We start from the raw sequence: 17,113 nt of genomic DNA, 5'->3' as shown, positions 1-17,113 counted from the left end.
AATGGGAATTCAGAGGAGCATAGTCAGTCACCACTTCAGTTTCTATATCCCTAACATCTAGCCCCAGGCTGGGCTTTGCACGTGGTAGGTACTTTATAACGTTTACTGAAATGATTTGAAAATGACATGGCTTGAGCTTTTAACATTGCAGTAAATGTCCAGTTATCACCTGAAGTCAATCAGACCCCAAATTCATGCACACAGGCCTCGGACCAAGCCCAAGAATGAAAACTACAAAACGGAACCACAGTTTTGACCTGAGGGTCTCAGGAGGCATTATGTTCAAGGACTTTGTTTTCCTTTCTTTAAAACAATCTGATCACATTCAGCTCATTGTCCCAAAGAGTCGGACCATCGTATAGAATGATCCCTTCAGTCTGTAGCCCTTGACATAAACAAATTGCTTGCTAGACTCCTCCTTGAAGAAGGCATGACCTCTGACTCGGGTTCATTTCTCACTTCACTTGGTCCTCTCTAGCATCCTTTGTTTCGTGAAGGGACCCTGGACACTTCTGGAAGGCAATGTGGGAAGAGAAGTGGGCTTGGATTCAGAATATTTAAGTTCAAGTTCAGAGGTTGCCAATGAGTAGCCATATGACTTTGAACCTGCCCCAAACTTATTGTGCCTCAGTTTCTTTATTTGTAAAGTAGGGACTATCATCCTTGCACTAAGTACCTCATAGGGTCATTGTGGAGAGATTGTAGAGTAGGGACACTGCAGCAAAAATGCCAGTGAACTGGGAGTCATGAGACCTGAATTCAAATCCTCCCTTCATCATTTACCACCCGTGTGATGTTTGTTAAGTTACTTAATTTTTCTGAACTTCTTTCCCTTTGTAAATTGAATGGGGTGAAGTAGATGGCCTTAAAGGTCCTTTTCAGCTCTAAACCTGTGATCTTATCTAAGCATTTTGTAAGTGGCAAAGCAGGAGAGAAGGTGGTTGATGTTGTTATTAGAATTCTACTTAGCTGACAATCAAACTGATCAGGAAAGTTCTCATAACCTTGGACAGGTTTAGGAAGAGGCAGGGCAGTGCTCTCCAATTCTCTTTCATTCCAGAGGGGCTTGCTCCCTGGCCCCAGGGAGGCCACTGAGGTGAACTTATCATTTTGTTGATGCTTGTTTTTCCGCTTATGGCCGGGGCCAATTTGTTTTGCAAGGTGGAAAAATCTATTCATGTTCAACCAACATATTTACTTTTGCTAATAGCAGACAAACAGAAAAAAAATTCCTGGGTTAAAATTAATCAAAAAACAGCACTGGCTCTGAGTATCACAGATGAAGAAGGATGCAATTATCAATGACCCTAGTCTCTCTTTCATCTACTAAAACCAAGTGGTAAAAAAAAAATCCAAGAAGAGGTTTAAAGAAATCTAATTCTCAAAATCCATGATCACTCATTAAATAAAGTTTTCCATTACTAAAATTCACCCCACCCCCAAATCCTAGGGGCCTGCTAAATAAAAGTCCTAGATAAGAGAAAAAGAAAGAAAGAGGGGGGCCTGGGGCATTTGCAACGGCAGCTACTGAACCAACACTATCTTTCAAAGTATGCTGTCCTCAAGAGCACAGTGGAATGCAACCCTAATTAAGGTGTCCTAAGTATTTACATATTCTTCTTCCATTCCAGAAGCTCTGCAGGGAGAGAAGGGGAGTAGAGGAAGGCAATGGAAATGGGGGTGGGGGAACCTCAACTGAAACAGTATTTAAACCATCTTTCCACAGCAGTAACTAAACAGAAGGTTTATGAGTCTGACAGATGCACTCAGTTCTCTGAAACAGGAGGTTATGATTAATTCTGACAGGGGAAAGATAAAGATGGCTGGTCTCTCCGTCTAACAACATATTAAACACCATTACCGTGTGTTCAGAAGAAAAGTAATGGCCTCATTTTCCCAGGCTGAAGTCCGTGTTTTGACTCATGCCAAAAACACAAAACAGCAGTGGATTTAATTTTCCTAATTTGGGCTCCTTTGTTAGGAAGCACATGAGGATAACGAAAACAGCAGAAATGTGGAGAGTAGAGTTAATCGGCAGTTTTCAGCACTTGGGGTGGGAGAGCACCTAACAAAACTGGACTTTTCTTTCCACCCCACATTTTTCAAAGAGCCAGAAGGCCATTGGAGAGACCTTGATTTGTGCTCTATACTAACCCAGACCAAGAAGCAAAAACATGTGGCACAGATATTCATTCTTTTCCAACTCTCTCACTCTGAAAACGGGATTGTTCCAAAGTCCTCTTGTGCTCAGCATAGTATCCACTGTGAGCTCCCCAATCAATTCTCAGCTGGGCAGGATTAATGAGATGCAAGCTCTTTACTGTTTGAGGTCGCTGAACTCCTGTTTCTCATCACCTTCTCCATTGTTTCCCATTGCTTAAGACCAGATTTTAATCATTTCCATTTGGGGCTATTGGAGGGTGTTTTGTAAAGGTGGTCAAAGACTTCTGACAAGTGACAAATCTTTATTGGGTTCCATGAGTATATCTGCAGTGACATGACTTAAACTTAATGACCTGATAACTGGGTGTAGAAATGAGACCACTGAAGAAGGCAAAAGCTAGCCCGAATCAGCACCACCATCCTTTAGCATGTGGCTCAGAGCCATGGCTCCAAATGCCAGGGGAACATTCTGGAGAGAGCTAATTGGTTCAGTAGTCTCCGGATGCCTAAGTAACTCCTTATTTATCAAACCAAGAACTTTTACAATCTGTTAGCTCTTTTAGCTCACTGAGGTAATGCATTGATTAATTAAATAGGTATTCAAAGAACCCATCTTAAAACAGACAAGGTTCTGAAACATCAGAGAATCTGAATCAGGGAATCTGGTCAACACTCAATGCACTAATGCCAGAGTTTTCCAAAGAGGTTTTAAATGTTAAAGATCTTTGGAATCATTAACTAACCATCACACAAAGAAGCTGCTTTGCACTGGTTGCTAACTTTTTTTTTTTTTAATGGCACTACTGGTGATAGGCTAGTTATACAGTCAAAGTAAGGGATGGGAGACGAAACAATCTGAGTATTCCATTGGCATCCATGAAACATCTTAATAGAATTAGGCTGTCTCCAGAAGTAGTGGGTTTCCTTTTTGTTTGAGGGTCTCCACCTCCAAAAATCAGGTATGTAGGAATTCCTTTCATATATAGTTTAGATTGGATTGGGTGGCCTTTAAGGTCCCTTCCATCTCTACAATTCTGAGTAACACCTTCATCACTTTGGAGAGATCCTCTATGGAATATTTTGGGAAAGGGCATGGACAAGAATCACACAAGATGAGAAGGTAAGAGTGCGCTGCAGACTGTGCTGGTGAAAGGAATGCCCACTGAGTATAAAAAGATGTTCCTGGAAAAATTGTGTGCATTGAACAAAACTGGCTTTTCAGTGTACCTTCTTTCTAGTGATAAGTGTAGATGCTACTAATATACAAGATTGACCAATTTCAGACAGAAAGAGCCTTGAAGAAAGGTTGATCCAACCTCCTGCTTTTATGGCTAAGGGTGCTGCAAATCCAGAAAAACAGTGCAATTTGGCTAACTAGGATCTTGTTCTTTCTGCTTCACCAGTATGCTTACATTCTTTAGACGTACATTCCAACACTTCATTGAACTAAGCTACTAAAGGTTAGTAGAACCTTTAGCTACTTGGTTAGTAGAACACCATACTGAACGAGGTCCCTCTCATAAAGAAAAAGGAAATTATTTAGTTTCAAAGTAGAGCTTTTGGAAAAGTCCAAATGGCTGTTACAAAATCATAGAATCCAAGAGTTGGAAAACATCTCCCAAAAGCTACCTGTGGCCTTGAGGCCACATGTGGCCTTCTAGGTCCTTGGGTATGGTCTTTTGATTGAGACCAAATTTTGCAGGACAAATCATTTTATTAAGGGGACTTGTTCTGTGAAGTTTGGATTCCCCACTCCTGATCTAGACAAATGTATAAGTAGAACTCCCTCTACCATAGCTTCAAAGAATGATCATGTAGATTCTGCTCAAAGACATCCAATGAAGGAGGAGTCATTTTTTCCTAGGTCAGTCCATTCTGCCCTGGAATAGCTCTCACTAAGCATGGCACACAAGTATTATATACTGCTCATTGCATATGAAAGACATGCAACTGACCAAGTGGCAGTAGGGGCATCTCTGAGTAGAATCTCTGCTAGTGGGGAAGAGCTATACGGTGAAATCCACTTTCTCTTACTCAGGTCCCCTTCCAACCAAAGGTACATTTTCATGAGATAATTGATTAGGGTGAGGTGAGGGTGCTCATGAAATGGAGCAAAGTCAATTGTTCCATATGAGGTTCACCCCTTAATTCCTGAGTTTGTTACGACTAAGTCCTAAACACTAGAGAGGAAGTATATGGAAAATGAAAAAAATAAAAGGAGATGCTATCACTTTGAGGAGTGACTTGCCCCTAGCTTATTTTGTTGGCAGCGTGACATCACATTCAAACTGCTGTGACTGATATGGTCACAAATCATTAGAAATCACACTAAGCTATAACAATGTCATGTAAGGGCTACAGAAATGGAGGGCAAATGATATTTAGTATTTGGCACTGTTTGCACCTTCTTTGTGGTTCTGATGAGTCAGCTGGGTTTGGGAGTTCTCTGGCTCACCCTCTATGTTTATACTGTCAAGTTTCAACCAGAACAGTCATCATTTTTCCATTTTGTGAAATCTGGCAGGACACGTTTGTTTACATGGAATTTGGCTGATGTCTAATCTATCTCCCTGTTCTCAAAAGAGCATATCGACTCTGCCTTTGAACATGATAACATTAACATGAAGCAACATATTTCAAGAGAACTAAAAAAAAATAACCTATCTCTACTGGGGCAAGCATTGAGGGACTGGCAATAATTGGTTTGAGTTTATGTTGAATGCTTGGTCCTGCAATGGCACATGGGACAAATATCTTCCAGAGGGTTTGTATTCACAAAATGCCAGCTCTAGATCACCCCTAAATGAAATTAACAACTTAAACCAGCTCTTTACCCCTTTTTCCATCTCTTTCAATGGCCTGAGTTAACAGGTGCATTCTAAGAACCCTGAGAGGCCCTCTCTTTGTTCCTGATTGGCAATGTATGAGTCACCACATGATTTCATTAATGAGTGCCCAGGGCGACCCCATGCTGGGAAGACTTGCTCACTAGGCAGAAATATTTGGGAAGAGGAAGGAAGGACATTAATTTTACCCAGTGTGCTGCTCTCAGAATGCCTTTGGTCATGACAATAACAAAGAGGCATCAGATTCTGCAACCACATTCCTCCACCTCAACTCACCCAGGTGGATTTTTGTCACAATGGGGTCTTTCAAGTAGTAAAGAAATAAGATGAAAGAATCTTGAGTTTGGGACAGCGAAAATGGTAGTGGAGGAATAGCATGACATAGTCATTTCTTTCTTTAGACTCCCTAGCTGAACACTTGTAGTGGCCTGGAGAAAGAGATCAGTGGGCTGCTGAAATAGATCTATAAGGGTCTTACTGTCAGGAACAGCCTTCCTAGATACAGAAATTGATCAGGAATTCAGGTGTGTCTCTGCTTGTACTTGGGCGCACTTATAACACACGCATTGTGCCATTTGTCAAAACTGTCATCAGCACTCATAGCTAAAAAAAGCTACTTCCTGAAGGTTAGCAGCTGCAAAAGGCATTTCTAAGTGGGAAGGCAGGTGAGAAATCAACAAACACTTTTTAAAAAACCACCAAATCCCCGAACATATACAGTCTGGTAACAAAAGGGAGAAGAAGGAAAAATTTGCATAGGTAAAGAACTATATCATCCTTACTTACCCTTCCACCCTTCTCTCCATTTGCTCCAGGGAAGCCAGGAAATCCAATAGAACCCTGCAATAAATGGGGGAAAGGCACATGAAATCAACTGGGACTGATTGAAACAGATTTTAGAGAGTGATCTGGTGGTGTTGTTAGCCTCCTTTAACCCTAACTCACTTAAAAAGAACATATTATAACTATTTACACCCCAAACCCTCAACAGAGATTTCAAAATTTCAGAATTTCAGAGTGCCTCAGAGATCATTTGATCCAGTGCTTACATAGCTGAGAATCTCCTCTCTTGACATCTCCAAGAGGTTTTCCGTCTCGTGCTTAGAGACCCCCAAAGAATGGGGTATCTACTACATCTCAAGACAGTGCATTTCACTTCTGGCAATCTCTAATTACTAAGAAGTAAGTTTCTCTTTCTATGAAACTGCAATTTGCTTCTCTGAAACATTCCTCCATTGCAGAACAAAGCTAATCCTTCTTTCTCATGACAACCCTTCAAATACTTGAAAAAAAAAGTTACATTATGCTCCCTAATTCTTCTTTTCTCCAGGATAAAAATCCTTAGTTCCTATAACGCATCCATATATGTACGGTATGATCTTGAGATTGTAAAGCATCAGAGTGCCCTCTTGTAGACCTTCTCTTGCTTTCGGTGATACCCAGAACTAAACACAATATAATAACTAGAGTATGACAAAGACAGAATACAATAAGATCATCATCTGTCTTGTTATGGACACTGTGCCTCTCTTTTAATGTAGTTTTTAAGTTTCAATTAGTGTTTTTGGCCATGGTGTCTCACAATTGACTCATAGCAATCTCTCAATTCCTGAAAACTTCCAGATTTTTTTTTTTAAAGATGGTTTTCATCTAACAGTAGTGGAAGACGATGATCACTTATTTATTCACTCAACAAACATTTATTGAGCATCAATTGTTATATGTACATCCCTGTATTTGATGCTGTGGACAACACAGAGATAGGTAGGACAGTCCCTGCCTTCAGGCAGCATATAGTTCTTTGTCATAGCAAAGAATTAGCTGGGTCTCAATATTTCTGTCGGATTAAAAACCAAGTGAGGTAGGCAATACCCACTTACCTGCTGCTACTTCACCTGCCTACCACACTCATTCAGACAAGCATGTGGGATACACAGAGAAATTTGTAGTATCATACTATAAGTAGTATCAATGCTATTATCTAGACATGAGAATTTTAAATCTGGATATAAATGAAAGTGTTTATTTCCTTAGTTCTTTTGGCCTTACTGAAATATTTAAAATAAATTTATTCTAGTAAGTGCAAAGTCACTAATGCACTTCTCACCCAGCCAAAACACTAATTTCAGTCAATCTCTTCAACAAATATTCCTCATGATCCTACAACAGGTGAAATACCACACTAGGTGCTAAATTCCATGCCACTAAATATCATACTCTGCATGTCGATACAAGTCCTAGATAATATCTTTAGCAGGCAAAGTATCCAATTCATGAAGTATCTTCCTGTTCTCTAAGAGAATTGCTTAGTTACATTAATGTTCTTGCCTAAATTACAACCATCCAGACACGGTAATGTGCTTAGTTTCTGGCACTTCTTTGAATTTGACAAAACTTGAATATTAGACCAAGAAGTCAAGCTCAGATGAAAACTCTCATGAACTAAGGAAGCTACATCAAAGGTGAAATTGTAAATACTTATCTCCAAGAGGAACAGTATGACTAAAAAATGATTTTTGATTTTTCTAATTCCTTCTAAAGAGAATTGGAGCATCGAGAGCTGGCGGGAACCTCATAGATAACATAATCCAATACCTTCATTTTCAGAAGGAGAAGACCGAAGGTCAAAAGTTAAGTGTATTGTCCAAAGTCACAAAGCTGATAATTAGGAGACCTGGAATTCAGATCTGTTCTTTTGACTCCAAAAAATTTTTTTTTCTATTATACACCTCTGCTTCATTCTACCCTGCTAGAGATTAGTTAATATTCGGGTTTGTGGTCCTAATGTGTGTTCACATACAGATATACACACACATAAACATATACATAGGTTTAAAGTGTCTGTTACTGCATTTTCAAAAAGCTATCTGGAAGTCTGAAATAGGTTTTCCATATTAGGTCAAGGACAATGAAAAATATGCTGACTTTGGAGTCAGAAGATTTGGGTTTCAATCCTGACTTTACCATTTACTACCTCCTTGACCTTGGGCATTTAACTTCTTTGGGACCTCTGTTTCCTCACCTGTGAAATAAGGGAGATGGATTAGATGACCTCCAAAGTCTCTTACAGTTCTATAGCCTATGTATGATAGCTATAATCTGTATGTATACACACACACATACACAGACACACAGACACTCACATCCTATTCTCCTTCTCTCTCCCAGCCTCCTCTTGTCAATCCCTTCTCCCCCATTCCATCCCTAGCCAACAATTTGGTGCTGGTGGTTAAAGAGATAATTGCCTGGATGCCAACCTTTTTCTTATTTTCTATGTATACAGAGAGCCTCACAGTTTATAGCTGCAGTGGGAGTTGCAGAGCCTGCCACAGATAGATGTTTTCATAAATCACATAATGCTCCCTTCGCCCTAATGCCTCTACTGCATATAAACGATGTGCTTACATATTGTAGGTGTGACTATTAGTATTCCATAGAACTGTTTTCAATCGATCTTTCCTTAACCAGGGTGACATTACTGAGGACTCCTGTCACAGCCCACTCTCCTTCCTTTGTTAGTATGACTGAGTATAGTCAAACTCCGTTAAGCAGTCAGCTAAAGGTATCCTGGAATAGGCATCATATGTAAATGCACTACAGAGATGAAACGCTCTTTTGCTGTTAATTATGTCTCCAGTGTCAAGCAGCCAGTTATTTTTTTAAGGAAAAACTATGAATAATAAAACATGGAGCTTGGATAAAATAATTTTTAAATGGTTTCCAAAGCCTCCAGGAGCTGTTAGAATTAGGCTAGAACATGATTTCGCATGAGAAAAGTTCTTGTCTTTCATTTACACTTGGTTCTTGGCAAATGACCTTCAACTCTCCAAAGTGATTCTTCCTGATAGCAGATTAGGTTTTGCAAACTTTGAACATCTGCAACTCTGTGGCTGATATCAACCAAATAATGCTGTGGAAAGCAAGGCCAACAACCCAGCTTTGTATGTGCTGGGTGGGATATGTTGACTTTCCATTCTCACTCTGGAAACTTCAGCTACAGAACAAGCCCCTGTTTCCAGCTTAGCTACAAATAGGCAACAGTCAAGAAGCAAGTACATACTTTAAATGCAAAATGAATCAAAAAACAAAGGTCATAACTAGTGATGAAGAAGAGGTAACCATGTAAAGGAGGCTAGAGACCAAAGGAGGAGATTGGCATGAGTAATACATTTAAGAGGAAGCATTTTATCCATCCCTAAGTTACCTTTGGACCTTGTCTTCCAGGGTACCCTGGCAAGCCTGGGACTCCAAGTTTTCCCTGGAATAGAAACAGAAACATCGAGTAGTGAATTGGGGAGGCAAGCTTTATATTTATACTGAGGAAGAGACAGAATATAAACATGTGTTTGGAAGGCAATATAGGAGAAATATAGTTTCTGAGGGCTGAGGGATGCAGAAGAGACATTCAAGCCAGTTTTCTTCAAGGGTGATATTTCTAAGCTATGATAAGATGATGTTAGCCAGACAAAGGCAATGATTTATAAGTAGAAGAAACTAAAGCAATCTGATTTGCAGTGCTGTAGTGAAACTGTCGGAACTGATCGTCGAGATGAAGATACATTGATCGTGTCCTATGGGCTCATGAGAAATGGTTCCCAGCAATTATACATTCTCGTCCTACCAAGTCAAATTACAGAGAGTTAGGAATACTGTGTGCTCAGCCCAACGCCTAGGCACTCTGGGGGAAATAGAGAAAGAGAAGATATGGCTCCTCTCCTCGGTGGACATGCGAGCTGAGAGGCCAAGAATTACACATATGGAATAATGACAGACCTTATAGGTCAAGGATGAGTTTGTGCTCTGGGAGTTGAGGAAAATATGTCTGCCCAGGGAAAAGCTGAGTTAATCAATAAACCAGTGAATCAACAAGCATTATTAAGAAGCTGCTATAGGCCAGGCAATGCAAACTGAAAGAAAGAAAAAACTCCCATTCTCAAGGAGCTTACATTTGAATGGGGAAGAAGACAAAGGCCAATGTCAAGAGGGTCAATACAAATTAGTTAAATACTGATAGTATAGGAGAGAGGGCACTAGCAGCTGGGGGAATTAAAGGTTTCCTGGAGAAGAGAGTGCTTCAGCTGAGTTCTGAAGGAAACCAAAATTTCAGAGGTAGAGCCAAGGAAGGAGTGCATTCCAGGCACTGGGGCACAGGCAGGACAAAGGCACAGAGATGGGAAATATGCTGTTCGGTGTATTTGGCTCCTAGCGCACAGGAGCAATTACAGGAGTAATGTGTAATGAGGTTGGAAAGATATGTTGGGACAAGTTGTAAAACACTTTAAAAGCTAAATAGAGAAGTTGATATTTTTATCATAGAGGTAATAAGAAGCCTCTGAAGTTGACTAATTAGAAAAGTAACAAACTTGTGCTTAAGGTAAGTCACTTCAGTAGCAGCGAATGGCCTATAGTCATAAGAGACTGGAACTAGGAAGGTTCTTTGCAATAATCCATGATGGGGGATGAGTGGTCTGAACTAAAGTGTACAGAGACATTAGCTTCAGAAATGAATCGATCAGTTCCCCAAAGTTCAGAAAGTAATGGAGAGAGAGAATTAAGAATTGTGTGGAAAAGGAATTTGGTCTAAATGCTAGTTTGATCCATAGTAAACAATTCTGAGAAGTAGATATAAATAGAGACGTGAGGAGGGATGTGTCTGGTCCAGTGGTGTCCCCAAGTCTCCCTGAGCTCAAAGTGGGACAAAGATAAAGACTCTTTCCCCCTCTCCTATTCTCACCAATCCCTCCCAACTAAGAATTACCTTTTCTCCAGCAGGACCAAGGGGACCTGGGTCACCATTAGGACCACCACGACCTTTTGGACCTTCTGGGCCATCTTCTCCTCTAGGTCCAGGTGGCCCAATCTCCCCCTATGAATAAAACAAACCAAAAAGATAGAAGGTGAGGATAACACAGAAAAATATTTCTCCTTCCTCAGCCTCTTTTCTCCCCCATAAAACATCCCATCTCCCACTGCCCCTGTCTTGTTCAGTATCTGAGATAGGAGATGGGAAATATTGAGCACCTCATGGAAAGTAACACTTTGGCTTGCCTTCTGCCTCCTGCCTCGATGGAGCAGATGACAGGTTTTCTTTGTTCTAAGCAAAGTGGAGCTATTGTGTGGTAAATTATAGGCCTGTGTTCAGTCAGCTACGTTGGACTCATTGCATGGAGGGTTGAGTTGCTATTTTCCTCAGGCTGTGGGATCTTACACCTCAATTATCTCCTCTAAATCTAGTGCCTCTAAGCTAAAATAACTTGTGTTCACAATGGCTGTGCTCAATTCAGTCTTCCAGAAATACTTCAGAATCTTTCAAGTAATCTCTGGCAAGGGAGTATGGGAAGGAACTACTTTCTTGCTTGGAAACTTCATAAGGTGTGAACAATCCAGGCTCATCCTTAGAAAATGGTTAGAAATGGTCTGCCTGTTAATGGGACCTCCCCTGAGATTTTTTTTTTTTAATTAAGGCAGCTGTAAAACAGCTGCAAAATACACACACACGCACACACACACACACACGCACACTCTACAACAACAAAGCATATGGCATGGGAAAAAAGCCAATGACTTATTTATTCACAATTTCTTGAGTCCTACAGGAGTCTCAGTAACCTATTATTCCCAAGCAGACCTAGTCTATTTCCACTTTCATGCTCAAAAAAAAAAAAAAAATCCAAAGCTCAAATAAAGCACTTTGCTAATGGTAAATAATCTTTCTTTTGAGTATATATTTTTTACAGTCTCTTTTAGAGCTGGATCCTTTCAACCCGGGTTCCAAATTTAGATGCATTTAATCTTCAAAAGGGAAGAACATATTGGATTTTTTATGTCAAGTTGTTATGGACATAGGTAGCTGCAAGGGATTACAAGGATGAGAGCCAATGTAGATTTCAGGGACTCTGGTCTCTGAGGGAAGTTCCAGAATTGCTATGCTATTTCCAGAGTGTGAATCAAGGATGTCATTATTTAACATGAGGTACAGATCCTTTTATCCACCTACCCCCATTTAAATACATATATATATATACATACATATGCACATACATACATATACACACATACATATATGTGCATGTGTATATACATATAGCTATAGAGTATTTGTCTATTTCCTGTCATATTGAGGTGAAATAGATTAAAAAGCTACTTCTTCATTGATCTATCTCTTGAAAAAATCCTCCTGTACCATTACTTTGCAAGGGAATAACTATAATGGCAAGAAGAAAAGATTGCCTCAGTGGACATATTTCTATACAAGTGTGCTCTACAGCCGCTGTGACTGCCAGTAATCTTAGAGAAATTTTTTTTCTTTCTTTGTCCCTTTCTTTCTCTCTCCTTCTCCTCCCTCCCTCCCTCCCTCCCTCCTTCCTTCCTTCCTTTCTCCCTTCCTTCCTTCCTTCCTCCCTTCCTTCCTTCCTTCCTCTCTCTTTTTTCCAGGGGTCTATTCATTCTGAGGTTGTTAGGGAGACTTCAAAGCTCTCATGCCATAGTGGTTTGCCATGTGCTGCTCCAGATAGGAGTCTGACTTGAGACAGCTTTCTGGTTCGTTTGCATTACCCTCTCCTCATATATATTAGAGCACAGGCTGGTGGCTCTGTGTTGTGTGTGTGTGCAGGCCACTGAACCCTATCTTGCCTCAGTAAAGCTTGTCTTGATCTGTAGCAGAACTGAAATATTCATTACAAAAGCAAGGTGGGTTGTTACAACTTCTTTCCCTCATTTCCCAACAGAGAATAACAGAACACAAGGATATTTGCAAGTCCTGGAAAATAGTTGCTATGGATTCAAGGACTCAGCATAGGAAGGAACTGTGGTCTGAAGTGGTGAAAAGGGCACTGGGAGCCAGGAGACCTGGTTCTAATCCAAACTCTGCCACCATCTTGGGCAAGTAACTTCCCTGCTTTGTGCATTTTTCCTCATCTATAAAACGGTGGGAGTTGGAGATATTGTATGACTATCAAAGGTTCTTTTCAGCTCTGGCACTCTATTTTTCTCCCTTATCCCAAAAATGGTATTATGATTTTTCAGTCGCATACATAAAGACTGTATTTCTAAACTCTCCCAACTGCAGAAGAGAAGACATTGCAGAATCTAAATACTTACTCGGTCTCCCTTAATGCCCATGTCACCTTTAAATCCAGGAAAGCCATCTTCACCCTGAATAATGGAAAAGGAAAAAAAAATACATATGCAAGGATGGATACAGAGACATATGGTTGTTTTCCAGTTTGCTAGAATAGATGATTGTGTGCTATTTCTATAAATTCAAAGCCAATGTAATCCTTACCCAAATATGTTTCATTATGGACCCTGAGTCCATCAGCTCATATTTTATCATCATCCACCCCAGTTTTAAAACATTTCATACAAGGACCAGGATGGTCATGCTTTTGTTTCATTTCTAGCAACACCTTTCTGATGCTACCAGCCTAAGAGTGAAATATATGGGGTGGGTGCATACATACACCCACACCCACAAGTATATGTAAATGTCATGTATGTACAAATACAAGTAGACATGCATACATATATCTATATGTGTATCTCAATCTATTATACATACACAAATAGAAATATACACACATTTATCCATATGTATCTTTGTTTCTATATCTGTCGTATATATGCAAATACAAACACATATACATCTATATCTATGTGTACCTATTCTATATGCAAATGTAAATATATAGATAGATATCTCTATCTGTATTTCTCTGTTAATATATCTATTGTATATGTACAAATGTAAATACACACACACATATATCTCTATGTATCTTTCTGTTTTTATGCCTATATATTGTATATATACTAATACAAATATGTATACATCTATACCTATGTGTATGTCTCTATTGTACATATACAAAAATAAATATATAGAGAGATATATCTATATGTATTCCTGTTTCTGTATCTATTGTAGATATACAAATATAAACATATTCATACACACATATCTATATCTATATATATCTACCTCTATATCTATTTTTTCCCTATGTTTTGGAGTCAGGAACTCCTTGAAGTAGTTTTGAACAGCCCCAGAGAATATGGAATAGCAGGTAATCCTACTCTAAAGCGATATCGGATGCCTTTAATTTTACTTCCTGAGAAAAGGTGGCATTATCTTAGATTTCCCTTTAGTCTGACCTGCACATTTCCTACCAAGGGAATATCAAGCAGGGAGATTTCACAAAGCTTGCTGTGAGGGTGGCTATGTTTCACAGACAGAGAGCTGGGCATACCATTTTTATTCCCACTGTAAGGAAGAGAAGTTCAGGGATTCTTTAGCTCTCTATTCTATCGTACACTCACCATGGACTAAGAGAAAGAGGCCTATAGAAAAATACCCAGTCAGTGAGAGCAAGCCAAGTTGTAAAATGTTCAAGGTCCCGACTTGGGGAGCTCATATGTCAAGAAATAACACAGTTCTCGATGAAATGATGAGGGCACTGCTGTCACCAACTAGCAGCATGTTCCCTGCCAGGGCCCATGTCTCTGACATCCGTATAAATGCTGGCAACTTATCAGTAACAGCCACAAATTATTCTGGAGCACTGTGGAGTTTATTTTTTCCCCTCCAGAACTATTTCACACTCCACTTCAATAGAGCCCAGAGGATGGTGCCAATAATTCCTCCAGAAACGAAGCTTTCAGAGCTGAATCTGCTATATACCATTTCAAACAATAAGCACAAACGTGTCTTTCTGGCAAATGTGCCAATGCTAATGTTCAATTTAGACCAATTAATCAGACTGTGTACATACCCTGTGCTTATGGTGTAATGATGTTCATAAAAGTCATTTGTCCTTGTGCTTTGCCCCTTAGAATTGTTAATTCTATATAGGCAGGGACTATGTCATCCAACCTTTGTATCTCTTCTAGCAGCAAGTGAAGTGTTCTCAACATAATTCAGGATAGGAAGTCTTAAGCTTTTTGTGTGTTTCATAGACCCCTTTGGCAGTGTGGTAAAGCCCTTCTTAGAATAATGTTTTTGAATACATGAAATAAAATTCATCATATTAAGAACTTCTGCTTTAGGAGTTAAAAACTTTTGTTGAATGAAGGACATAATGAAAGGAACTTATGTGCCTGGCCCTAGTCTGGATGCTAATGATACAAAAATATTCTTTTAGTGGGGTGAGGATGAATTAGGGGGCAGTGACAAAGGGGCAAAAATGTTTTTTTTAAGAAAATAGAATTAATAAAATATTAACAAATATACAGAAAACCAAAGTAGTTCAGAAGGGAGCAAAAACAAATAGGACAGTTCTTTTAGTATATTGTTAAATTAAATAAATGTATACTTTAAAAACAAGCTTCATGACGCAGAAATTCTGATTGTCATACAGTTCTCTTATTTGCTCCTTGCACATTGGAATATTCGTTGATAATTGCTAAGTCTATAATAAAAAAAAACTAAGATAAAACATTCTCTGTTGTTGATATGTACTTAAATCCATGAAAAGACTTATGGACTTGGTTAAGCTGTTCCTTAAAAGGCAGCTGGCCAGGTGGGTGGCACAGTGGATAGAGTGCCAGGCCTGAAGTCAGGCAGACTCATCTTCATGAGTTCAAATCTGGCCTTAGACTTTTACTAGCTGTGTGACCATGGGCAAATCACTCAACATTGATTGCCTCACTTCCTCATATAAAATGAACTGAAGAAGGAATGGGAAAGCCACACCAGTATCTTGGTCAAGAAAATCCCAAACTGGATCACAAAGAGTAGGACAAGACTGAAATGACTGAACAGGAGGAAACTAGATAGCACAGTGGATAGAATGCTCGCCCTGGAGTCAGGAAGACCTGAATTCAAATCCAGCCTCCAAAATTTACTTGCTGTGTGACCCTCAGCAAGTTACTTAAGCTTGGTTTGCCTCATTTTCTTCAAATCTAAAATGGGGATATTAACAGCACCTACCTCCTAGGGTGGCACCTCTCAAGGTCTCTCCCAAGAACTTTGGATTTGACTGTGCAACATGGGAGACACTGGCACAGGACTGCTCAGCATGGCGTGCCCACATAAGAAAAGGTGCTCTTTGAGCAAAGTAGAATTGAGACAGCACAAAGTAAACACAGGATGCGCAAATTTGGGATATCCACCCCAAATATTCACACAGACTATCTGTGCCCAACCGAGCTCACATTGGTCTGATCAGCCACAGTTGGACACACTGAAATTTTACTTTACAATGGTGATGTCATTTTGGTCCTCTTCAAAGATGAAGGACAACAACCAACCAACAGCCTCCTAGGGTTGTTCTGAAGATCAAATGAGATAATATCTGTAAAGCACATAGTACAATGCTGGCACATAATAAATAGGTGGTGTTGTTTGTCCTTCATTTTCAAAGAGGACCAAGTATGTGATGGTGTGATAAGTGACACCTTGACTCATGCTTGAATTGGATTGAAGTGAGGCAGAGTTGTACAAAGTCATCAGACTCACTTTCTCTTCCAGAGTGATCAAAGTCCAACAGCAAAATGAAAGTCAAGATGACTGGTGATGGCCCAGGAGGCAGTGGGTGACCTTGGTGTTTTTGATGTCTGACCAAACTCTAAGTGCTCCACAGCACCTGCTTCGGCCCCCTTTCTGTCCACTGGAACAAACTGTTCTGATCTGGCCATTCTGCTGGGGGATGTCTTCACATGCTGGGGTAGACACCCCACTAATTCACCAACGATTCTGAGGCCTGTCAGTTACTCTCAACCTAGTTTAGCTCATCTACCAAGACAGTTTTACTGGGGTGTGACCACTATGCACATGACCACTTTTTTGGAGCCACAGGTGAGAGCTGAGCGCCAGGTAAACACCAAAAGTGGATGAGCAGTCCTGGAAAGGGTTCAGCAAGCCCTCACACCAGAGGTGCTAGAACAAAAATGCTTATTCCATATGTGTAGAACCTATATAAAATTGTATGCCATCTCAGGCAGGGAGTGGGGAGGGAGGGGAAAAAGGGGGAAGGGAGGGGGAAAAAATCTAAGATATATGGAAGTGATTGTAGAACACTATAAACAAAATAATAAAATAAATAAAATTAAAAAACAATGCTTATTCCCTTACTTTCCCCTCAAGAGAATCACAGTGTTCTTTGTGG

The 17,113-nt window shown here is 39.9% G+C and overlaps 1 protein-coding gene across 2 annotated transcripts in view; it reads right to left on the bottom strand.

Annotated features, from left to right (window-relative positions):
• The window catches only part of COL5A1 (collagen type V alpha 1 chain), a 296,840-nt gene that overhangs the window by 63,590 nt on the left and 216,137 nt on the right, over positions 1–17,113 (bottom strand). For both annotated transcript variants that reach the window (XM_072632909.1, XM_072632910.1), the window contains exons 29-32: positions 13,110–13,163; positions 10,768–10,875; positions 9,214–9,267; positions 5,796–5,849 (exon numbers count right to left, since the gene is read on the bottom strand). In XM_072632909.1, coding sequence (XP_072489010.1) covers positions 5,796–5,849; positions 9,214–9,267; positions 10,768–10,875; positions 13,110–13,163 — 270 coding nt within the window. The remainder of the gene's footprint in view (positions 1–5,795; positions 5,850–9,213; positions 9,268–10,767; positions 10,876–13,109; positions 13,164–17,113) is intronic.

Source organism: Notamacropus eugenii, chromosome 1 (assembly GCF_028372415.1).
Source record: "Notamacropus eugenii isolate mMacEug1 chromosome 1, mMacEug1.pri_v2, whole genome shotgun sequence".
In the NCBI taxonomy this organism is placed as follows: Eukaryota; Metazoa; Chordata; class Mammalia; order Diprotodontia; family Macropodidae; genus Notamacropus; species Notamacropus eugenii.
Note: the sequence above shows the minus strand (reverse complement) of the source record. Positions and strands in the feature narration are given on the sequence as shown.